Source organism: Eptesicus fuscus, chromosome 15 (assembly GCF_027574615.1).
Source record: "Eptesicus fuscus isolate TK198812 chromosome 15, DD_ASM_mEF_20220401, whole genome shotgun sequence".
Taxonomy (NCBI): Eukaryota; Metazoa; Chordata; class Mammalia; order Chiroptera; family Vespertilionidae; genus Eptesicus; species Eptesicus fuscus.
In genome coordinates, this window is record NC_072487.1 from 78,440,483 (window position 1) to 78,465,414 (window position 24,932).

Below are 24,932 nucleotides of genomic sequence, written 5' to 3' on the forward strand. Positions count from 1 at the left end.
AACACGGCTGGGGAGACACTCGGAGCCCCGCACCCTCACCGCGTTGTCGCCAGTGGAGGCACCGGTGCTCCCGTCCTGGCTGCAGCCACGGAAACGCTGCTGCCAGAATGCACAGGGCCCATGCCAGCGTCACCGGTCACCTCGCGGGCGGCGCCGGGACCAGCTCCCTGACCTTGAGTCACTTCCCCCATCCCATGACAGCTGGGCCACGCGGCCCCACGCCCCACGCGGAGGCGGCCAGAGCCCGCTGTCCCTGAGGTTGGGAAACACTTCCTGCCCCCTCGCACCCCCTGTGGCAACGCCGTGTGCCCTGCGGTTGTCCCGAGGCAGGAGTTGCTCAAGGAAAGGCTGGTGTCCCGTTTGCACAATCCGCCGGCGCCCTCCGCCCTCCGCCCTCCTGTCGGGCCGGGGGAGACGGGCGGCCGATAAAAGGCGGAGGGCACAGAGCTGTCACCAGCTGCCTGTTGCCACGCCGACGCCATGGCGGGTTCCGTGGCCTGGACGGGTGAGTGGGCACCATCAGAGCCGCACTGGGGACACCCTGCGAGTGGGGCCACCCCTCCTGCGGCCCCTTGGCCTGTGGCCCCCGATCCCGGCCCTGCGGCCCCCCATCCCGGCCCTGCGGGTCCCCATCCCGGCCCTGTGGGTCCCCATCCCGGCCCTGTGGGTCCCCATCCCGGCCCTGCGGGTCCCCATCCCGGCCCTGCGGCCCCGATCCAGGTCCTGGGGGTCCCTGGGGCTATCAGCCGAGACTGCCTGTCACAGGACAGTTTCCTCAGCCGAGATGAGCCTTTCCTCTGAGGTCCCCAAAGCCGCTCAGAGCGCCCCAGCCCCGGCCCCAGCCCCGGCCCCAGTCCCAGAGGCGGCCCTGCCAAGGGCTCTAGCCGACCCCATGGGTGGCGCCCGTGAGAGGGCTCGGGGCCGCGGCACCGAGTCTCCTTGTGAATGAGGTTGAGGGGATCCCGAGGCACCAGAGGTGGCCCAGACCCAGCCCAGCCCCCCAGTGCCCTCAGCCGCCCTGTGGGGCGCAGCCTCAGCTGGGGGCCTCCCCGAACGGCCTTGCCAGCCCCAGGTCCTCTTCCCAAAGAAAAACGCCCCCAGTGTCCCCCATGTCCCCACCCCCCTCCCTGCTTCCGAGGCCGCGGCTCAGGAAAACTGCCTTGGCCTGGGGGGCCTGGGGGGTCTGGGTGACGGGGGGCCTGGGGGGCCTAGGGGGTCTGGGGGACAGGGGGTCTGGGGGGCCTAGGGGGTCTGGGTGACAGGGGGCCTGGGGGGCCTAGGGGTTCTGGGGGACGGGGAGTCTGGGGGGCCTGGGGGGTCTGGGTGACGGGGGGCCTGGGGGGCCTGGGGGGTCTGGGTGACGGGGGGCCTGGGGGGCCTAGGGGGTCTGGGGGACAGGGGGTCTGGGGGGCCTAGGGGGTCTGGGTGACGGGGGGCCTGGGGGGCCTGGGGGGCCTGGGGGGTCTGGGGGCGGGGGGCCTGGGGGCTCTGGGGGGCGGGGGGCCTGGGGGTTGGGGGGCCTGGGGGGCCTGTGGGGTCTGGGGGGGTGGGGGTCTGGGGGGCAGGGGGCCTGAGGGTCTGGGGGGCGGGGGGCCTGGAGGGCGGGGGGCCTGGGGGGAGCCTGGACCCCGGGCCCTTCTGGTCCCTCTGGGCAGAGGAGGCTGGTGTGCGGGAGGCTGTCCTGAGCTCACCCTGGGCGGCATCGGCCTCAGGGCCAGGAGGGGGCGATGCTGACCCTTGGCCTCTCTCGCCGCAGGATTGCTGGCCCTGCTGCTCCTCCCATTCGGTGCGTGCTGTCCGGAGGCTCTGCCCCACCCCGCCCTCCCCCCTTCCCCACCCTCCCCCTTCTCCAGCTCAGCTGTGCCTCCTCCCTCCTCTCCCCTCTCCCCCTCCCCCGCCTTCCCCAGCTGAGCTATACCCCCTCCCGCCCTCCCCGGATGCCAGGCCCCAGCGCCCCTGCTGACTGGCGTTTCTCTCCGTGCCCCCAGGCGCCCCCGAGAAGCTGGTCTGCTACTTCACCAACTGGGCCCAGTACCGACAGGGCGCCGCTCGCTTCCTGCCCTCGGACGTGGACCCCGGCCTGTGCACCCACCTGGTCTACGCCTTCGCGGGCATGGAGGGGCACCAGCTCAGCCCCGTCGAGTGGAACGACGAGCAGCTGTACCGCGACTTCAACGGCCTGAAGCAGAGGCGAGCCGCGGGGGAGGCCCCCAGAGCCAGGCCCCAGCTCTGCAGCCGGGCGCCCCTGCGCGTGGCCGTGGGCCAGCCCCCTCCCTCTGGGCTTCCTGGGCTCCGTGGGGGCGGCGAGGTGGACAGGGACCCCGGGCCCTGGGTTTAGGTCCAGGTGGGACCCTTCGTCCTAAAATCCGTCCATCCATCCGTCCGTCCGACCATCCATCATCTCTGGAGTCTGCCACCTTGGCCACACCCCTCGGAGGGTCTGTCCTCAGCCGGCTGGGTCCTCCTGGCCCGAGCGTGTCTCTCCCGTCCCCGCCTAGAGCCCCGGCCTGTGCCCCCGGCTCACACGTCCCCACCCCACCCCCACCCGCCAGGCGCCCACAGCGGGCTCAGCCTGGACCGCGCCCTCTGTTCTCCCCAGGAACCCCCAGCTGAAGACGCTGCTGGCCGTGGGGGGCTGGAACTTCGGCACCCAGAAGTGAGCTGGCGTGAGCCCCGTGCGGGGGCGGGGGGGGCTTGCTGGAGTGTGGACAGGGCGGGGGGGTTAGAGGGGACACGGCCTGCGTTCTGGGGGTGACCGCCCCTCTGGGCAGGGCTGGGCTCAGTGTCTTCCTCTGTAAAACGGGCGGAAGGAGGCTCCGGGCAGCGCCAGCACCCCCGGGCCGAGCCTGAGAACTCTGTTCCTCCGACGAGCGTGCCAGGCGGCCCGTGGCACTGAGCTCGGTGGCCAACACGGGCGTGTCCAGGGCGGGTGACCGAGGGGGGTCTGGGCACTGGGCTCCTGGGGGCTGTGGGAGCTCCCCGTCTCGAGGCCACGGAAGAAGCACCTCCCACAGCCCTGCCCGCGGCGCCAGCCCGGCCCTTTAAGAGCTGCCCTCCTCGGGACGCAGGTTCATCCAGAAACTGAGTGTGTTCCAGACCCCACGCAGCTCAGGGGCTGCCTCCAGGGACACGGGGGGGGGGGGGGGGGGGCGGGGGACTCAGGCTCTCGGGGAGCCCGGGCTGGGGACGTAAGAGCACAAAGCGTCCCCAACCGCGAGAAAGAAGCCAGGGCCCCGCCCGACCCCCAGCGCCTCGCCCCTCGTCCGGGAGGGCGCCCCCTCATCCGGGAGGGCGGGCACTATTGCCTGTGACCCCACAACGGCTGGGCCGGGCCTCCAGCCTCGATGTGCCCGGGACGTCGCGTTTGGGGGCAGGACACGTGGCTGGGTTGCCCTCACTCACCGCGAACCCCCCGCACCTCCCGCCGAGCCGGCCCTGCCCAGACGCCGAGGGGCTTGTGTGGCCGCTGGGGAGCGAGGGGCCCACACTCCGGCACCGCCCGCAGGTTCACGGACATGGTGGCCACAGCCCAGAACCGCCAGACCTTCGTCACCTCGGCCATCGCGTTCCTGCGCAAACACGACTTCGATGGCCTCGACCTCGACTGGGAGTACCCGGGCGGCCGGGGGAGCCCCGCCGCCGACAAGCCGCGCTTCACCCTCCTGGTGCAGGTCCGGCCGGTGCGGGGGGGGCTGCGGGGGGGGCGGCTCTCGTGCCGGCACGGCCCGTGGCGTGTTCAGACCTGGGGGGACCGTGCCTGGGGCCCCCTGGCCTGCGCTCACTGAGCTGCCCCTGCAGGAGCTGGCGGCCGCCTTCCAGCGGGAGGCCGAGGCCTCGGGGAAGGAGCGCCTCCTGCTGAGCGCGGCCGTCCCCGCCGGGTCCCAGGCCATCGCTGCCGGGTACGAGGTGGACAGAATCGCTCGGTGAGTCTCGGGCGGGGAGCCTGGTCCTCTGGGCGGTGGGGGGCAGGGCAGGCTGAGCTCGGGCCTGAGGCAGCTCCCCTCCCTCCAGATTCCTCTTTTACTCTCACCCTTTCCTTGGGAACTCACCCCCTGAGGGCGAGGGCACTGGGGGGACGGCCGGAGCGGGTGCTGGTCAGCTGCCACCCTCACCCTGTGAATGAGAAAGGCCTCAGCTACGGCCATACCACCCTGAACGCGCCCGATCTCGTCTGATCTCGGAAGCTAAGCAGGGTCGGGCCTGGTTAGTACTTGGATGGGAGAAAGGCCTCAGGAAGGGGGTGGGGAGTGCTGTTCCTTTCAGAGCAGATGGGGACCTGCACTCACACACACACACACACACACACACACACACACACACACTCACACACACACACACACACACACACTCACACACACACTCACACACACACACACACACTCACACACACACACACACACACACACTCACACACACACACTCACATACACACTCACACACACACTCATATACACACACTCACACACACACACTCACACACACTCACATACACACACTCACACACACATACTCACACACACACACACACTCACACACACACACTCACACACACACACACACTCACACACACACACACTCACATACTCACACACACTCATATACATACACACTCACACACACTCACTCACACACTCACATACACACACTCACACACACACACACACACACACTCACACACACTCACACACACACACACACACACTCACACACACACACTCACATACACACTCACACACACACACTCATATACACACACTCACACACACACTCACACACACACACACTCACACACACACTCACACACACACACTCACACACACACTCACACACACACACTCACACACACACACACTCACACACACACACACATATACACACACTCACACACACACACACTCACACATGCACGTACCCGCCTCTCACCCTGTGGCAGGGAGGGGGTGGGGAGGGCCTCTCCCTGCTCACTGCCCCCCCCCCCCTCCCGCGCCCCCACAGGAGCCTGGACTTCATCAGCCTCATGGCCTACGACCTGCACGGGTCCTGGGAGCAGACCACGGGCCATCACAGCGCCCTCTACCCGAGGCAGGGGGAGCGCGGGGCGGCGGCTGAACTCAACGTGGTGAGTGGCTGTGGGGGGCAGGCCCCAGCCCCTGTCCGGCTGCCTCTTTTGAGCCTCGAGGCCCCTAAGGGGAGGCTCGCAGGGCAGGAGCCGGGGCGTGTGGGTTCCGGGGCCTCCCGCTGCCCGGAGGCCGGACCGCTGTGCGGCTCTGGGCTGGTGTCAGACGCCGGGAACGAGGCTGAGCCGATCCAGGAGGAGGGACCCATTCCTCCCACCGGCTGAGCTCCCGTCACTGACTGGCCTTCCCGAAAGGGCTCTCAGGGGCGCGTCTCTCAGGGCACAGCCCTCGCCCCCCCACCGCCCCCTGCCCAGGTTTGGCGGCAGGTGGGGCTTCTGGGTAGGAGCTCAGGCCACTTCCACTTTGTTCTGTTTGTTTCCGAGAGGAAGGGGGAGGGGAGAGAAGCGTCGGATGAAAGGGAGCCGGGGTCTCCGCCCTGCAGGCCCCACGGGCTGGCGCCGCCCCGGGCTGTACTAACACAGCCACCGGGTCGCCCTGCACCCTCCACCCTCAGGAGCCGGGAGCCAGACGTGTGTGTTGTGTCCGTTTTAGGGACCGGAAGCCTGAGGCTCGAGAGGTTAGGAAGGTGCTAGAAGGCAGGGACTGGCTGCGCTGCTCACTGCGGAGTCCCAGCACCTGGGACGGCCCGGCGCACGGCGTCCGTCACCGTTGTCTCAGGGCGTGGCTGTTGGGCCCCAACGCCCAGGGGCCCGTGTCTCACTGGGCCGAGTCCATGGAGAGAGGGACGGACGGACAGACGGACGGGCGGGTGGGAACGCCGAGGCTCAGGCTGCACACAGAACTCCCCCCCCCCCCCCCCCCCAGGACCACGCGGTGCAGCAGTGGCTGCAGAAGGGGACCCCGGCCGGCAAGCTGGTCCTCGGCGTGCCCACCTACGGGCGGACCTTCACCCTGGCCTCCCCGGCAGACACCGGGGTGGGGGCCCCGGCCACAGGGCCTGGCACCCCCGGCCCCTTCACCAAGGAGGCAGGGCTGCTGGCCTACTACGAGGTAGGACCCCCCGGCCCGACGGTGTCTGAGCGAGGGCGCCGGGCACAGGCTCCCCATCCCACACCCGGCTTCTCGGGCCGATCCCCAGCCCGGGGGCCTCGCCGACGCCAGGGTGGGGGTCACTGGGTCTGTCACCCCCGCCCCCCCCCCCCCCCCCGGGTTCTCCGGGCCCCGGGGAAGGAGCTCTGTCTGGTTCTCGGAGGAGGCGCCGGCCCGGCTGCCCGCCTCCCGCTCCGCCCTCCCCCCACAGGTGTGCGCCTGGCAGGGGGCTGCCCAGCACCGGATCCCGGAGCAGGCGGTGCCCTACGCCTCCCGCGGCGACCAGTGGGTGGGCTTTGACGATGCCGAGAGCCTCAAAGCCAAGGTGAGGCCCCGCCCTGCCGGGGGTCCGGGCGGGAGGGAGTGGGGGGCTCGAACACCGAGTGACCGAGTGACCGGGACCGAGCTCCCGGGAGGAGCCCTGCGGAGCGTCTGGCCCACGCTCGCCCCGCGGCACGTTGTCCCTGTGGCTCCGAGCGACTAGGAGAGACGCAGCGAGAACCGTGGCCCCCCCCCCCCGCCCCCGCCAGCAGCCTTGGAAGACTTGGTTAAATGCAAACAAGTCCCCAGACGCGCGGGGAGGCCGACCCCCCTGGGGCACACGCACCTGCCCGACCGTAGACTGACTCGCGCGCCCGCTGCTCAGCGCTGGTTTCACTGTTCTCAGGCCTGGCTCCCCCGGTGGGAGGTCATCAGCTCCTGTAGAGGGTTAGGTTAGGGCTAAGGTCAGGGTCAGGGTCAAGGTCAGGGCTGGGGTTAGGGAGGGTAAGGTTAGGGTAGGGCTATGGTTAGGGTTATGGTTAGTGTCGGGGTCAGAGTCAGGGTCAGGGTCGTGCTGGCAGGTCCTGGCAGTGGTGTAGACAGAGCCCTGGGGCTGGAGGAGGGAAGGAGGGAGGCCCAGGCTGGGGGAGGGGAGCCCTGCTGAAGCCGAGACGGGGAGGAGGGTGGAGGCCGCACAGCTGGGCCTCATGGGCGGGGGCAGGTCTGGGGGGAGGCAGCTGGGGAGGGAGATTGGGCCAGCGAGGGGGCCAGCCAGCCCACCTCCACCCCAGCCTCACTCCGGGGGAGCCTGGCCCTGGCGGGGTTAGGGGAAGGGAAGCCGCTGCGAGGGAACGGCCCTGCCCCGAGGAAGCTGGGGTGCAGCCGAGAGGCCCCGGGGAGGGCAGAGACAGGGAGCCATGCAGGCCTTGGGGAGCTTGTCGTTCCCATGGCAACAGCTCAGCCAGACCCGCAGCCCTCGGCACGGCAGGGAAGGCCCCGAGGTCAGCCTCCACCTGAGGGGCCCACCCCGCCCGCCCCTCACCCCGCCCGCCCCGTCCTGCCGGGAGGGACATTCCCACGTGACGAGCGGCCGGATGGGCTCAGCTGTCTAGGCTCCCAGGCCAGGAGCCTCGACCTCCAGTCTGGGGGTGCTGGCGGGAAGTGGCCGGTCTGGGGGGTGCTGGCGGGAAGCAGCCGGTCTGGGGGTGCTGGCGGGAAGTGGCCGGTCTGGGGGGTGCTGGCGGGAAGCAGCCGGTCTGGGGGAGCTGGGCTGGCGCTGCCCGCGGCCTCCAGCTCCCCCCCCCTCCCTTCCCCCCCAGGTCGGCTACCTGAAGCGGAGGGGCCTGGGCGGGGCCATGGTCTGGGCGATGGACATGGACGACTTCGGGGGCTCCTTCTGCAACCAGGGCCGGTACCCCCTCCTCAGGACCCTGCGGACGGAGCTGCGTTAGTCGGGGTCGGGTCCAGGGCGGGGCCAGGGCAGGTGGGACCCCCCCCCCCGCACTCGTTCCTGGCTCCGCGGCGGCTGCTTCTCCCGGGAGGAAGCCGGCACCATCACGCCGCGTGGGGCCCTCGGCAGGTGGCAGGTGGCCACTGACCCGCACGGCGCCCAGAGCCCAGGCCTTCCGTGGGCCGTGGCCGGTGTGGCCGCTGTCGGCTGTGGGCGGGGTGTGGGGTGGGCTCTGTCCACCCGTGGTTGCTGACGGCGTGGCCTGTGGGTTCGGGACCTCTGGGGGGGCCTTGGCTGAATCCTGCCTGCCTTCCAGGTCTCCCACACGCGCCTTCGGAGCGCCCCCAGCCTGAGACTCCCGCAACGGCCCCGCCCTCTGAGCCCGAGGGTGGCCCCGGCCCCGGCCCCTCCTGCCAGGGCCAGGCCGACGGGCTCTACCCGCACCCCCAGGACCCGTCCAGCTTCTACAGCTGCGCGGGCGGCCGGCTCTTCCTGCAGCGCTGCCCGCAGGGCCTGGTGTTCAGCGCCGCCTGCCGGTGCTGCACCTGGGCTTGAGCCCCGGCCCGGCCGAGCCCCCCCCGCCCCCCAGCTCGCGGGCCAAGCCTGGCCTCTCAGCCTCTCCGTGGTCTTTGGAGCCGATCTCCTGCTCTCGGCCCGGTTCTCGGCTCTGCTCCTCCGCTGCCGCTTTTACTGCAGAATAAACCCGGTTGCACCCGCGCCTGGACGTGGCCTTGCTCAGGCGCTCGAAGCTCAAGGCTCTCACACCGTCCTGGGGAGGGAGGCCGCGAGGGGCTGGCGTCCGGCAGGCACAGGTAAGGGCTGGGCAAGAGGTGGTTGACGCCGGCTGTGCCAAGCCCTGTGCCAGGGACACGGGCGGGCAGGCTGCACACCCGCCAGCAGCCTCCGGGCACAGGCGGCCACACCTGCCCGGCCTCCAAAGCCCTGCTCAGGCGCCGTTCCCAGGATGCCCACGAGGGGGCAGCAGAGAAGCGTTGTTGTTCCCCAACTGCCCACGAGGGGGCAGCAGAGAAGCGTTGTTGTTCCCCGACTGCCCACGAGGGGGCAGCAGAGAAGCGTTGTTGTTCCCCGACTGCCCACGAGGGGGCGGGGAGAGCGTTTCCCGCCGGGCTCTGCCCACCGGGCGCCACAGGAGAATGCGGGCCTGGCCGAGCTCCGGGAACAATGGGAGCCGAGTCCAAGGGTCACGCCCCGCACAGAGGCCCGATCTGCGCAGGCGCGTTGGCGCCGCGGGTTTGGCTCCCAGCGCGACGGACAGGCACCTCCGGCCGCGCCGTGTCCGGTGGCAGCGCCGTCGCCACAGTCTGTTCTAGAACATTCCTTCACCTCAGAACAGGCACCTTCACCTCCCGGGGGGCTGCTCAGTCGGCCCACGGACAGGGGCCACGTTCACAGCGGAAGGTGGGGCATCACCAGAGCCCTGGTCCTGGAGAGCAGCCCCCCCCCCCCCGTAGGCGGGCCCGGAGCAGGGGACTCGGGGACCCCCCCCGAAGGCGGGCCCGGAGCAGGGGACCCGGGGACCCCCCCCGAAGGCGGGCCCGGAGCAGGGGACACGGGGACCCCCCCCGAAGGCGGGGCCCGGAGCAGGGGACACGGGGACCCCCCCCCCGAAGGTGGGCCCGGAGCAGGGGACACGGGGACCCCCCCCCGAAGGCGGGGCCCGGAGCAGGGGACACGGGGACCCCCCCCCATAGGCGGGGCCCGGAGCAGGGGACTCGGGGACCCCGTGGTCGGGGCTGAGTGTGTGAGCTGTTCCTCCCGCCCGCCCTCCCCCCAAGCCGGTGCTGGGGGCCCCGGGACAGGGGTGCGGGGGGTCAGGGGGGGTGACCCGGGCACAGGGCACAGGCGGCGCCTCCGGGACAGACGTCTCAGCCCGGGGCCGTCCACCTCCCAGGACGCGGGCAGCTCGGGGCGGGGAGGCACCGCCCTCTGGTCAGAGCCGCCCGGGCCCAGCGCCAGGCCCGCTCCCCGGGCGAGGGGCTCCCCTCCCTCAGGGTCGGCCGTTTTGCCCTTCCCCTTCCCCTTCCTTCCCCTTCCCCTGGGGGGTCCTCTGAGCCCGCCCCCACCCTCCCTCCTCCGAACGTTCTCCCACCCCGGTCCTGGGACGTCCCCTCCGACCCCCGTCAGGAGCCGGCTGCCTCCTGCCGGACGGACGGACGGACGGCGGGGCGGGAGGGGAGCGGCCGGGAGGGCAGGGCCGGCCCGGGGACCTCTGACCCCCCCCCCCCCGCCTCAGACTCGCACCCGGAGCCTTTTCCAGGGAAAAAGCCCAACCCCTCTCCAGGCCCCTCGGCCCACTCTGTGGCTCCCGGGGAAACCCGGGGGGCGGGCTGGGCGGCCCGGCTTCACCGGGACTGAAGGGGAGCAGGGGCCGCAGGGGAGGTCACGCACCCGGTGCCATTGGTTCCGCCTCCGGGAAGTCCCACAGGTTTTACAGGAAACAGAAAACCGGGCCTGCGGGGTGGGGGGCGGGGGTCAGTGAAAGGCGCTGGGCAAACCAGCTCTGGCCTCAGCGGTGCGGCCCCGTGGATAGAGCGCCGGCCTGGGACGGAGGCCCCGGTTCCATTCCTGTGGGGCACGTGCCGGGTGCGGGCACATCCCCAGTGGGGGGCCTGCGGAGGCAGCCGGCCCATGATTCTCATCACGGATGTTTCTCTCTCTCCCTTCCTCTCTGAAATCAATAAAAAAAAATATTTTTAAGACTCAAAAAACAAAAAGCTTCGAGCTCTTTTTCTGAGGAGCTGGTGGCTTCCATCATCTCCACAGGGCGGGAGGGGGTTAGTGATGAGGTTAGGGGGAGGGTTAGGGTTAGGGTTAGTGTGAGGGTTAGTGTTAGGGTCAGTGTTAAGGTTAAGGATTGGGTTAGGGTTAAGGTTCAGGGTTACGGTTAGGGTTAGGGATAGGGTTAGTGTTAAGGTGAAGGTTAGGGTTACGGTTAGGTTAGGGTTAGTGTGTAGAGTTTGGGTTAATAGGGATGGGCATAGGGTTAGGGTTAGGGATAGGTTAGGGTTACTGATAAGGGTTCCAGGATCACTGGGATCCCAAGTGGGAGGGGATGGAACCATACGAACCTCTGAGGCCCACCATGACAATAGGCGCAAACACTGACTTCTATTGTAACAGTCCAGGACCTTAGTGGTAGGAGGGCAGGGAGAAAATATTGTCCACCTAAGTCCCAAACAACGATGGCCCTGGACTATTGCTGTTCCTAACCCTAACCCTAACCCTAACCCTATTCCGAATTTTAACCGTAACCTTATCTTTATACCTAACCCTAACCCTATTCCGAATTTTAACCATAACCTTATCTTTATACCTAAACATAACCCTAACCCTAACCCTAACCCTAACCCTATTCCGAATTTTAACCATAACCTGATCTTTATACCTAAACATAACCCTAACCCTAACCCTAACCCTAACCCTGTCCTTACACATAACTGGGACCCTAACCCTATCCTTATCCATAACGCTAACCCTAACCCTATCCTTATCCATAACCCTAACCCTAACCCTATCCTTATCCATAACCCTAACACTATCCTTATCCATAACCCTAACCCTATTCTTATCCATAACCCTAACCCTAACCCTAACCCTAACCCTAGCCTTATCCATAACCCTAACCCTAACCCTATCCTTAGCCATAACCCTAACCCTAACCCTAACCCTAACCCTAACCCTAACCCTAACCCTATCCTTAGCCATAACCCTAACCCTAACCCTAACCCTAACCCTATCTCTATCCTTATCCATAACCCTAACCCTAACCCTAACCCTATCCTCATCCATAACCCTAACCCTAACCCTAACCCTATCCTTATCCATAACCCTAACCCTAACCCTATCCTTATCCATAACCCTAACACTATCCTTATCCATAACCCTAACCCTATTCTTATCCATAACCCTAACCCTAACCCTAACCCTAACCCTAGCCTTATCCATAACCCTAACCCTAACCCTATCCTTAGCCATAACCCTAACCCTAACCCTAACCCTAACCCTAACCCTATCCTTAGCCATAACCCTAACCCTAACCCTAACCCTATCTCTATCCTTATCCCTAACCCTAACCCTAACCCTAACCCTATCCTCATCCATAACCCTAACCCTAACCCTAACCCTAACCCTAACCCTATCCTTATCCATAACCCTAACCCTAACCCTAACCCTATCCTCATCCATAACCCTAACCCTAACCCTAACCCTAACCCTAACCTTATCCATAACCCTAACCCTAACCCTAACCCTATCCTTATCCATAACCCTAACCCTAACCCTATCCATAACCCTAACACTATCCTTATCCATAACCCTAACCCTATTCTTATCCATAACCCTAACCCTAACCCTAACCCTAACCCTAGCCTTATCCATAACCCTAACCCTAACCCTAACCCTATCCTTAGCCATAAACCTAACCCTAACCTTATCCATAACCCTAACCCTAACCCTAACCCTATCCCTATCCATAACCCTAACCCAAACCCTAACCCTATCCTTAGCCATAAACCTAACCCTAACCGTAACCCTAACCCTAACCCTATCCTTATCCATATCCCTAACCCTAACCCTAACCCTAACCCTAACCCTTATCCATAACCCTAACCCTAACCCTAACCCTATCCTTATCAATAACCCTAACCCTATCCTTATCCATAACCCTAACCCTAACCCGAACCCTATCCTTAGCCATAAACCCAACCTAAACCTAACCCTATCCTTATCCATAACCCTAACCCTAACCCTAACCCTAACCCTATCCTCATCCATAACCATAACCCTAACCCTAACCCTAACCCTAACCATATCCTTATCCATAACCCTAACCCTAACCCTAACCCTATCCTTAGCCATAACCCTAACCCTAACCCTAACCCTATCCTCATCCATAACCCTAACCCTAACCCTAACCCTATCCTTAGCCATAACCCTAAACCTAACCCTAACCCTATCCTTATCCATAACCCTAACCCTAACCCTAACCCTATCCATAACCCTAAACCTAACCCTATCCTTATCCATAACCCTAACCCTAACCCTAACCCTAACCCTAACCCTAACCCTATACTTATCCATAACCCTAACCCTAACCCTAACTCTAACCCTATCCATAACCCTAACCCTAACCCTAACCTTATCCATAACCCTAAACCTAAACCTATCCTTATCCATAACCCTAACCCTAACCCTAACCCTATCCTTATCCATAACCCTAACCCTAACCCTAATCCTAACCCTAACCCTAACCATATCCTTATCCATAATCCTAACCCTAAACCTATCCTTATACATAACCCTAACCCTAACCCTAACCCTATCCTTATCCATAACCCTAACCCTAACCCATACCCTAACCCTATCCTCATCCATAACCCAAACCCTAACCCTATCCTTAGCCATAACCCTAACCCTAACCCTAACCCTATCCATAACCCTAACCCTAACCCTAACCATATCCTTATCCATAAACCTAACCCTAACCCTAACCCTAACCCTATCCTTATCCATAACCCTAACCCTAACCCTATCCATAACCCTAACACTATCCTTATCCATAACCCTAACCCTATTCTTATCCATAACCCTAACCCTAACCCTAACCCTAACCCTAGCCTTATCCATAACCCTAACCCTAACCCTATCCTTAGCCATAACCCTAACCCTAACCCTAACCCTAACCCTAACCCTAACCCTATCCCTATCCTTAGCCATAACCCTAACCCTAACCCTAACCCTATCCTCATCCATAACCCTAACCCTAACCCTAACCCTAACCCTATCCTTATCCATAACCCTAACCCTAACCCTAACCCTATCCTCATCCATAACCCTAACCCTAACCCTAACCCTAACCCTAACCCTAACCCTATCCTTATCCATAACCCTAACCCTAACCCTAACCCTATCCTTAGCCATAACCCTAACCCTAACCCTAACCCTATCCTCATCCATAACCCTAACCCTAACCCTAACCCTAACCCTAACCCTAACCCTATCCTTATCCATAACCCTAACCCTAACCCTAACCCTATCCTTAGCCATAACCCTAAACCTAACCCTAACCCTAACCCTAACCCTATCCCTATCCTTAGCCATAACCCTAACCCTAACCCTAACCCTATCCTCATCCATAACCCTAACCCTAACCCTAACCCTAACCCTATCCTTATCCATAACCCTAACCCTAACCCTAACCCTATCCTCATCCATAACCCTAACCCTAACCCTAACCCTAACCCTAACCCTAACCCTATCCTTATCCATAACCCTAACCCTAACCCTAACCCTATCCTTAGCCATAACCCTAACCCTAACCCTAACCCTATCCTCATCCATAACCCTAACCCTAACCCTAACCCTATCCTTAGCCATAACCCTAACCCTAACCCTAACCCTAACCCTAACCCTAACCCTATCCTTATCCATAACCCTAACCATAACCCTATCCATAACCCTTACACTATCCTTATCCATAACCCTAACCCTATTCTTATCCATAACCCTAACCCTAACCCTAACCCTAACCCTAACCCTAGCCTTATCCATAACCCTAACCCTAACCCTAACCCTATCCTCAGCCATAACCCTAACCCTAACCCTAACCCTAACCCTAACCCTATCCTTAGCCATAACCCTAACCCTAACCCTATCCTTATCCATAACCCTAACCCTAACCCTATCCTTATCCATAACCCTAACCCTAACCCTAACCCTATCCTTATCCATAACCCTAACCCTAACCATAACTCTAACCATAACCCTATCCTTATCCATAACCCTAACCCTAACCCTAACCCTAATCTTAGCCCTAACCCTAACCCTAACCCTAACCCAATCCTTAGCCATAACCCTAACCCTAACCCTATCCATAACCCTTACACTATCCTTATCCATAACCCTAACCCTATTCTTATCCATAACCCTAACCCTAACCCTAACCCTAACCCTAACCCTAGCCTTATCCATAACCCTAACCCTAACCCTAACCCTATCCTTAGCCATAACCCTAACCCTAACCCTAACCCTAACCCTAACCCTATCCTTAGCCATAACCCTAACCCTAACCCTATCCTTAGCCATAACCCTAACCCTAACCCTATCCTTAGCCATAACCCTAACCCTAACCCTATCCTTATCCATAACCCTAACCCTAACCCTAACCCTATCCTTATCCATAACCCTAACCCTAACCCTAACTCTAACCCTAACCCTATCCTTATCCATAACCCTAACCCTAACCCTAACCCTATCCTTAGCCATAACCCTAACCCTAACCCTAACCCTATCCTTAGCCATAACCCTAACCCTAACCCTAACCCTATCCTTATCCATAACCCTAACCCTAACCCTATCCTTATCCATAACCCTAACCCTAACCCTATTCTTATCCCTAACCCTAACCCTAACCCTATCCTTATCCATAACCCTAACCCTAACCCTATCCTTATCCATAACACTAACCCTAACCCTATCCTTATCCATAAACCTAACCCTAACCCTATCCTTATCCATAACCCTAACACTATCCTTATCCATAACCCTAACCCTATTCTTATCCATAACCCTAACCCTAACCCTAACCCTAACCCTAACCCTAGCCTCATCCATAACCCTAACCCTATCCTTAGCCATAACCCTAACCCTAACCCTAACCCTAACCCTATCCTTAGCCATAACCCTAACCCTAACCCTAACCCTATCCCTATCCTTATCCCTAACCCTAACCCTAACCCTATCCTCATCCATAACCCTAACCCTAACCCTAACCCTATCCTTATCCATAACCCTAACCCTAACCCTAACCCTATCCTCATCCATAACCCTAACCCTAACCCTAACCCTATCCTTATCCATAACCCTAACCCTAACCCTAACCCTATCCTTAGCCATAACCCTAACCCTAACCCTAACCTCATCCATAACCCTAACCCTAACCCTAACCCTATCCTTAGCCATAACCCTAACCCTAACCCTAACCCTAACCCTAACCCTATCCTTATCCATAACCCTAACCCTAACCCTATCCATAACCCTAACACTATCCTTATCCATAACCCTAACCCTATTCTTATCCATAACCCTAACCCTAACCCTAACCCTAGCCTTATCCATAACCCTAACCCTAACCCTAACCCTATCCTTAGCCATAACCCTAACCCTAACCCTAACCCTATCCTTAGCCATAACCCTAACCCTAACCCTATCCTTAGCCATAACCCTAACCCTAACCCTAACCCTATCCTTATCCATAACCCTAACCCTAACCCTAACTCATAACCCTAACCCTATCCTTATCCATAACCCTAACCCAACACCTAACCCTATCCTTATCCATAACCCTAATCCTAACCCTAACCCAACCTAACCCTAATCTTATCCATAACCCTAACCCTAACCCTATCCTTATCCATAACCCTAACCCTAACCCTAATCCATAACCCTAACCCTAACCCTATCCTTATCCATAACCCTAACCCTAACCCTATCCTTATCCATAACCCTAACCCTAACCCTAACCCTATCCTTAGCCATAACCCTAACCCTAACCCTAACCTTATCCTTATCCATAACCCTAACCCTAACCCTAACCCTATCCTTAGCCATAACCCTAACCCTAACCCTAACCCTAACCCTAACCCTAACCCTATCCTTATCCATAACCCTAACCCTAACCCTATCCATAACCCTAACACTATCCTTATCCATAACCCTAACCCTATCCTTATCCATAACCCTAACCCTAACCCTAACCCTAACCCTAGCCTTATCCATAACCCTAACCCTAACCCTAACCCTATCCTTAGCCATAACCCTAACCCTAACCCTAACCCTAACCCTATCCTTAGCCATAACCCTAACCCTAACCCTATCCTTAGCCATAACCCTAACCCTAACCCTATCCTTATCCATAACCCTAACCCTAACCCTCACCCTAAGCCTATCCCATCTCCCTCCTTTCCGACTTCTAGGACCCAATTACCAAGAGCAGCTGTGCAGCCTCCGCCTGCCTGGCCCTCGGCCTCCCGCCTCCCTCCACCGAGCTCCCCGCCGCAGCTCCGCGAGGCCGGTCGTGTGGAGTTCTCGTTGACCCGTGCCCTCCGCCCACGCCCACGCACTCATGTCCTCGGACCGCCGCCCCCCCGGCCCCCAGCAGCTTGGTGGGATTTTTTTACTTTTTTGCAAGTTTTATTTTAATCCAAGGACTTTGCTTCATACAAAATGTCGATGTAGAAACAACAGCAGAATCCAAAGTTGGGCTGACAAATATCACGCAAGCAGCAAACGAGTCACCCACAGAATTCCTAAAGCGCGCCCCGCTGCGTGGCGTGGCTGGGACGTCTCACTTTTTGAACACTGTTCTTAAATATAAAGTTTTGCAACAAACCTTTGATTTATATCAAATATAATTAAAAATTAACAAATGATTACATTGTATCAAAAAGTACGAAGATATACCTTGTCATGCATATGCTCGCATATGGTACGTATGTATACATCCTACATGCACACGCCACGTGTTCAGGCCACAGCCTCGCTCCACGGCCCGGGCAGATGCAGCTCAAATTTGGCAACTCACGGAGGTCTCGGGGTGTGAGGGCTGAGACCAACCCCGCCGTGGGGACGGGACACGCTGCGCCCCGAGGCCCTGCGGTCGCCGCTGACTCGTGTCCGTGGAATCCAGGCGGCCGGCGAGGCTGGGGGCGCTGGGCAGCGGAGACCGGAGACGCCGCGGGGCTCAGGGTGGCGGAGGGACCTGCGCTGAAGGGCGCGCGCCCGCGGGCAGGAGACTCGGAGGGCTGGTCTCAGTGGCGCTGAAACCCTACAGCAGGCGGTCGTGTTGACCCCTACACGTGTGTCTTGTTGCATAGCCCTATGGGAACGGCATCCACTCACCGGGACTCGCACGCAGACCACATGCCACGTTCCTCCACGGAGAACCGGGGTCAAGCCCACGGAGCACACACGGAACATTCAGGACACGGGACGGTGCATCTCGTCCACCCGCCGCCCCGTGCCGATTCTCGTGGCTCAGGCATGTCCCGTCCCCGCCCGCCCAGGGTGAGGCTGGGGTCGCGGTCGCTGCCCGTGCCCCCGCCCGAGCGTCTCCAGCCCGCCCGCCCGCCGTGAAAATCCACCTTCACAGCCGCAGCCCTGCGGGCAGGCCCGTCCCTGAGGATGAGCGTGGACCAGACTGGGGCGCCCCGAGCCCCACTCCATGCGCTTGCTTCCCGGGAACCTCTCCTGCGGGGAGACGGACCGGGCAAAGCCGCTTCCTGCCTGGCCACACGGCCCCGGGGGACGCGGTCTGCGTGTTCTCGCCCACGGCAGCTTCCTAGCTCGGCTGCCGGGGAGCAGCCTCCACAGACGCCGTGCGGTTCGCCGCCTCGCTCCCTCCGGAGCCGGGCCTGAGCTGGGGGCAGGCACTTGGTCGTGGCGCCAGGGGCCGGGGCCGCCTGTGCGACCGGAGAGCAGGGCGTCCGCACGGCCAGGCCTCCCGGGTGCGGGGCAGTGACGCCGCCACGCTGCTCACCCGGCAGCTGTTCCTGGGCCGGGCGGACGGACCGACGGGCCGGCGCTGCGCTGAGCCCCGAGTCGGCAGCAGGACGCCCAGGCGTGTCCCTCTCAGCGCCCTCGGTGCCCAGGGCGACCTGCCCACGCTGCCTGCTTCTGGCCGGCCCACAGGCCGGCTCCGCCCCCGCTCCCATCCGCGGTCCCGAGGGCTGCACTTCGCGGGGGTGAAGGCTGCTCCCCAAGACCAGACCTGACAGGCCGCGCAGCACCGAGGCGGGTCCCTCACGCGGGATGTGGACACGCGGGCTCCTGCTCACACACAGCCATCCCCGGGGGCCCGCGGTAGCGCCACGGGCGGAAGGAAAGGCTTGGAGTCCGTCCAGTGGCGAGGGGGAGCGGGCAGCAGCCCACCTGCTGGTCCCCGCGGCGAGGCCCCTCTCCCCGGGGCTGCCCTGCCTTGGTTCCCCGGGCGTCCTGGGAGCCCGGCGTGGATGATAAAACTCATCAGGGCCGGGCGCGGGCCGGGCGCGGGCGCGGACTAGCACCAGTGGTCTTGGTCCGGGTGGTGGTAGCTGTGGCGCGCGCGGCTGCCCGTGCCGAGGCCCAGGGAGCAGTGGTAGCCGTTGGGCACGCGGCGCAGCGGGTGCGACTGGGAGGTCAGGGAGGACACGTAGGAGGTCCGCGAGGAGCGGCCCGAGTTGGTGGCCACGGCCTCCTCGAAGGTGAGCATGTCCTCGGGCTGCGGGGGGGCGGCCTCGGCCTCCAGGCGCTGCCCCAGGTACGGGTCGGAGCCGATCCGCGAGCTGGGGGCCAGGGGCTGGCCCAGGGGGTCTCTCTGGAGCAGGGCGTTGTGTTCCGAAAGGCCGCGGCTGAGCCGGCCCGGGGAGAAGGGGGGGCCGCCCTGGGCCCCGGCGAAGTGCACGGGCGAGGAGTGGGCCGTCTTGTAGGTGACGCTGGGCCGGGGTGTCAGCGGAGTCTGGGGGAGCTGCCTCCGCCCACCGCGCCCGGGGGTGCTAGCACCAGATGTGGACAGCAGGGGGCTCCCGTCCACAGAACCGCTGCCCTGCAGGAGCGCAGCCCATCAGAGCAAGGCCAAGGGCACAGAGCAGGGAGGGGGTGCGGGGGGGGGTGACAGAGGGGCCAGCTGGGTCCTGGACGGGTCAGGGAGGCGGTGACAGGAGGGGGTAAGGGGTACCAGAGGGCCGAGGCCGTGAGCAGAGGCGGGACTGGGCCCCCAGGACTGAGAGTGTCCTGCGTACCTGTCTCGGGGGTCCTGGCTCCTGCCCGGCCGTGGGCGACGTGGGGTGGCTGCTGAGGGCGGGCCTGGCCAGCGGGGGCTCCCGGCCCCCGAAGCGGTCACAGGAGTAGAAGCGCTGCTTCTCGGAGGAGGAGGAGGAGGGCTGCCTGCGCTCCTGGGACCGGCCCCGCTCCTGCCTGCGCTCCCGCCGGCCTGGGGGCCCCTCTCCTGGGGGCGGGCCGGGCCCCGCCGTGCCGCTGGGGGCTGGCCCAGGAACAGAAGTCACTGCTGAGCCCGCGCCCGCACCCAGACCCGTAACCAGGGCTGGCAGAGGGTCCCGGGGAAGGGCTGGTTGTGGGGTCACAGGTGCAGGAATTTGAGGGTCCCCTACGGGCTCGCAGACCCCCGGGTCGGGCCACCGCCCACCACGGAGCCCCACACGCACCGCCATTGGTGTCTGCGGACGGGCTGGGCCCCTTCTCCAGGGACTTCTGCTTCCGGTCCCTGCGCCGGTGGCAGCGGTGGTGGTGGTGGGGGGCGGCCTGGCTGGCGGGGGCGCGCTCCAGGGCAGCCGTGCAGAGATGGGCCACGTGGGGGCGCTGGGGCGCCAGCGTGGAGATGGAGCGCTTCATGGGGCTGGCGTCGGAGGCTGGCTGTGCGGGGACAGGGGACACGGGCAGGGCAGGCCTGAGGGACCTGGAGGGGCTCGGGCCGCGGGGCACACGGCAGAACCAGCCCCTCAGGAGGGTCCCGGCCCCGCAGCCCTCCCAGGAAGGGCGGGGCTCCTTTCTGAGCCCACCCTCTTCAAGGGCAACCCCACGGGCTGGCGTGCGTGTCCTCCCCGCAGGCCGGGCGCTGCCAGGCGGGCTCGGGCAGGAGGTGCGGACTGGCGAGCCCAGAGCACCGCCGATGGGAGTGAGTGACCGTCACCAGAATAACGTCCAAAGGGAGTGCACAGACGGAGCCCACAACAGGAGGGAGGACACGGGCTCAGGCCGCGGGGGCCAGCCTCGCCTGCGGCACGTGACAGCAGTGTCCTGCCCGGCCTCGGGCCGCACCCCCTCCGTGTCCTGTGAGGGGCTCAGCCCAGGGCACTCAACGTCCCTGCAGCCACTGTCCAGGGAGAGGCCGGGCCGGGCCCCCAGCCTCCAGGGCTCAGACACTGAGGGGGAGCGGGACGGAGCGGGGAGGCCCCATGCATTTTCTGGGGGAGGGTGGGGGTGGGGTGGAGGTGGTGTCCCAGAGAGAGGAAAGCTGGGCAGGACGGCTGTGGGCACTCCTGGCTGCAACTCTGGAGGCAGCGTGGCACGCGGGCGCCCATGGGCCTGACGGGGTCCAGGCTGCAGCGCAGGGCGGAGGCTGCACCCCACAGAGCGGGCAGCAGGACCAGCCCCTCTGCCAGGTCGCTCACTCCCGCCCCTCCCACCAGCAGAACCCCCAGGCCACCCACCTGTGTCTCCGCTGCCAGGCGAGGCATGGAGGCTGCTCGACCCTGGCTCTCCAGCCCGGGCTGGGGCTCCCCGTCAGGGCCTCTCAGGGCCATGCTCTGCATCTGGGCATCCACAGCCTGGGGCACAGCAGCCCCCAGTCACACCCACCACATCCCACCTCCCCTTCTCTCCTGCCCTACCTCACCCCATCCCATCCCCATCCCCATCCCATCTCCCCTCCCCCATCCCCATCCCATCTCCCCGCCTCCATCCCCATCCCCATCCCATCTCCCCTCCTCCATCCCCATCCCCATCCCTTCTCCCCTCCCTCTCCACCCCCCCCCCCCCCCCCCCCCCCCCGCACAGTCCCCATCGCTCCAGTCCCCTCCTCACCAGCTTTCCCGGCTGCACCACTGGGATCTCTGTCGAGTGGCCTCGTTCCAGGGGGGCCCTGGCCTCACGTGGCACCTCCTGGGTCCTCTGGGTGCCCCAGGAAACAGACTCCCTGAGGCCGCCCTCTTGGGTTTGTCTGTGGAGGAGAGGCCATCTGTCAGCTCCACAGCGGCTGGCCCAATGGCCAGGCAGCTCCCCATCGGGAGGGAGGGAGCCCGAGGGCGTGGCCTGTGTGTGCGCACTCCAAGCCGGAGGGGGGCCCAGCGGGAGGCAGGGACCAAGCCTGGGCCTGCCTGGACCAACGGGTGCTGGCCGTCGGGCACCGCAGCTGGCCCGGGTGCACCAGGGGGCTGAGCGGACCCTGCCTTCGCGTGAAGCCTCGCCTGGCCCCCAGCTGGGGGTGGGTGGCTGTGGCGAGTCACGTGATACACAAGGACCTCGCCCATCTGTCTGCCAAGCACAGTTGTTTCGGACATCAACACCAGCATGGAGACCTGAGGGGAAACCGGTCTCACAGCCGCTGACAGGAAGGGCTGGGCCGGGGGAGACATCACTTCCCACATCTGCCGGCCCAGAGGCAGGCCGCGCCCGAGAGAGGCGGGCGCACAGGAGGGCAGCTGGGCCGTGGGCCGTCGCAGCCAGTCTCAGGCCCGGGAGGCATCACGGGAGAGCTCAGCACGGACACCAGCACCTGGCCCAGCCGTCCGAGTGCAGGTGAGCACAGGGCCACCTGCAGAGCCGGAAGGGACCTGAGGACCCCTGTCCTGGGCGCTGCTGGGAGCCCCTCAGAGCAGGGGGTCAAGGAACTAGAATCCTGCTTTCTCCACACCATCAATGAAGCCCCCCAGGCCCCACTCAGGCCCCCAGGCCCCCAGGCCCCCAGGCCCCGCCCAGGCCCCCCGCGCAGGCCCACAGGCCCCGCCCAGGTCGCCCAGGCCCCACTCAGGCCCCCAGGCCCCGCCCAGGACTCACACGGCCCCGCCATTGCTGAGGGAGGCTGAGCTCTTCTGCTGAAGAAACACACGGGCCCCTCGGAGCACCGCCGGCTGCGTCTGCTCCAGCGTGGCCTTCAGGGGGTGGAACAGGGACCCGGGGCCCATCTGCAGAAGGACGCGGGAGGGAGAGCTCAGAGGGCTGGGCCCGAGCCGGGGGCAGGCTCCTCCTGTGGGTGCGGCCTGCCCGCCCGCCCAGCCCGACACCTGCTGGCAGGGGCCTGCTCCCCATGGGTCTGTGCGGGACCGCAGGGCAGTAACTCTTCCTGGAACCACACCCACAGCGTTTGGGGCTGGACCCAATTCCAAATGGCAAGAGTTCCCCTCATCATCCCCTCGAGTTGCCGGCAGAGGCAGCTGGAGCCCCAGAGACTTCAGGGTGGGGGTTTCTGCACAGACGGGGAGGGGGCTGTGGCGGGCGGCAGCCATCTCTCACCCTGCGGTGCATGGGCAGCGTTCCAGACAGAGCGCCTACGTGTGCCCAGGGTGGGCATGGGGAAGTCGCACCCACGAAGGATGCCGTCGGAAGACGGGCCCAGTTCAGCCCGCACTGTCCCCAGTGGAGCCAACGGGGACCCTGGGGTCACCGGTCAGAGTCTCTCTGGTCCCTGCAGTGTCCAGGGAGAGCGAGTCCTTGCACCTCCCAGAACCACCTCAAGATCCTTGGTGACATTTCTGCCACTTAAAACCGCTCCTGCCCCGCGCTGTGCCCTGAACAGGAGCACCCAGGTCAGGGCTCCGTGCAGCCAGCGGGCACCGCTAAGGGAGCACGCCACGCCGCGTCAGCTTCCCCACGGCCTCCCCGCGCCGGGCCATGGCCGCTCCCAGGAGTGGGGCCGGTACCTGGGACAGGCCGGGAGCGGGGTGCGTCTGGTCCCTGCTGCTCTTGCTCTGCTTGTAGAAGTCGAAGATCATCAGGGCCGCGTACACCTTCCCCACGGTCATCTCGTCGGCTGGGGACACGGCGGGGAGACAGGCTGGGCTCCCGGGGCCGGACGGAGAGGCCACAGGACAAGAGGGCCGAGTGGGGAGAGGAGCAGGTCCCCGCCCGGGACCACTGGGCACGCTCAGGCAGGGCACGTGGCTTTGCCTGAGGGCCCCCCACCTGCAGTGCCCCCAGACACCACCCCTCTGCCCCCACCAAGCGGAGTGGAGCCTGTGAGCAGCTCACCGCCTCCGGCATCTCCAGGGAGGAGGCCGGCTCTTGCTCTCCGGCTCTGAAGTGAGTTCCCACACGAGGCCAGGGGGCGACCTTCGCCCCTCCCTCCTCCCACCATCCCTGGGAGAAAGCAGTGGTCCCTGCTGCCTCTGGTGGGATCGGGAGGTCTCGCCCACACTTACGTCTGTGGGGCGGCACCAGCAAGTCCAAGGTCTTCTGGGGCAGATTGGCCCACACCGAGGCGATCTCCTTCCGCAGTGCCGCGTCACACTGGTGCTGCTTCGTGCCAGCTGGGCAGCGGGGGGGAGGGGTTAGGAGCCGCCCTGCAGCCCCGTGGGGAACAGGCAGAGCTGGGCGGGCGGCAGGAGAGGCACAGTGAGGGGGCCGGGCAGGGAGAGTGTTGTGAGGGAGGCTGGTCAGAGCTGTCCCTGCAGGAACTCCTGTGTGTGTGTGTGTGTGTGGGGGGGGGGGCAAGATCTTGCAGACACTCACCGCCCACTCAGTAAATGCACTGACCCCCAAGTGTCAGGGGCTGTCACCAGTGATGGAACAAAACCACTGTCTCTGGAGGGACAGACTTCAGCCCACAGTGGAGGGGTGACCCGTTAGGACCCAGCCTGGTGGGCAGAGGTGAAGCCACGTGGAGGGGTGAGAAGGGTCGGGAGGCTGCCAGTCTGGGCAGGTGGTGGGGAGAGGCGTCAGGAGAAGGTGACATGTGCTCTGAGACCCAGAAGCAGGTGGCCCCGCCTGGGGTGCCGCCCCGGAGCCTGGAGGGCACCGGTGAGCGGAGGGCAGGGGAGGAAATATGCCATCTACCTGTGAAAGCTGGTTTATTTTATTTTAAATACTTTTGTATTGGTTTCAGAGAGGAGGGGAGAGGGAGAGAGAGAGAAACATCAATGAGAGAGAAGCATGGATCGGCTGCCTCCTGCATGACTTGGGATGGAGCCCCAGCCCAGAAATGTGTCCTGACCGGGAATCGAACTGTGATCTCCTGGTTCATAGGTCGACGCCCAAGCACGGAGCCACCGCAGCCCGGCACATCTGTTTTTTTAATGTGTAATTTACAGAGAGTAAAATCCACCATTTTAGTCATCCCCGTCTGTGAACTGTGGTAAATGCATATGGTCACGTGTCCACCACGACGTGGGACAGGGCACGGCTGCCGCAGTCCCCTGCACCCTCTGCAGTCAGCACCCCCCAGCGACCCCGGCCCCCTGCCCTGGGCCATCACTGACGGCTTCCTGGCTCCACCATGACCTTCTCCAGAATGCCGTGCACATGGCATCACACAGGTGTTGGATTTG

At 63.6% G+C, this 24,932-nt stretch overlaps 2 protein-coding genes across 3 annotated transcripts in view; one reads left to right on the top strand and one right to left on the bottom strand.

The window, feature by feature from the left end:
- The first annotated feature begins 389 nt into the window (after nt 1-389).
- Nucleotides 390-8,595, top strand: CHIT1 (chitinase 1). Its single transcript, XM_054727437.1, has 11 exons — nt 390-505; nt 1,757-1,786; nt 1,989-2,190; nt 2,600-2,656; nt 3,506-3,671; nt 3,799-3,923; nt 4,996-5,119; nt 5,943-6,128; nt 6,379-6,492; nt 7,748-7,874; nt 8,195-8,595. Exons 1-11 carry the CDS (start codon nt 481-483, stop codon nt 8,431-8,433), a joined length of 1,395 nt encoding a protein of 464 aa, XP_054583412.1. The 5' UTR covers nt 390-480; the 3' UTR covers nt 8,434-8,595.
- A 10,357-nt stretch (nt 8,596-18,952) lies between these two features.
- CACNA1B (calcium voltage-gated channel subunit alpha1 B) overlaps nt 18,953-24,932 on the bottom strand; it is a 108,696-nt gene continuing 102,716 nt past the window's right edge. Inside the window, exons 40-47 of one of the 2 annotated variants that reach the window (XM_054726819.1) lie at nt 23,808-23,915; nt 23,310-23,419; nt 22,447-22,574; nt 21,475-21,610; nt 21,102-21,218; nt 20,097-20,304; nt 19,674-19,915; nt 18,953-19,477 (exon numbers count right to left, since the gene is read on the bottom strand). In XM_054726819.1, coding sequence (XP_054582794.1) covers nt 18,953-19,477; nt 19,674-19,915; nt 20,097-20,304; nt 21,102-21,218; nt 21,475-21,610; nt 22,447-22,574; nt 23,310-23,419; nt 23,808-23,915 — 1,574 coding nt within the window. The remainder of the gene's footprint in view (nt 19,478-19,673; nt 19,916-20,096; nt 20,305-21,101; nt 21,219-21,474; nt 21,611-22,446; nt 22,575-23,309; nt 23,420-23,807; nt 23,916-24,932) is intronic. The other variant, XM_054726820.1, reaches the window with a different exon arrangement.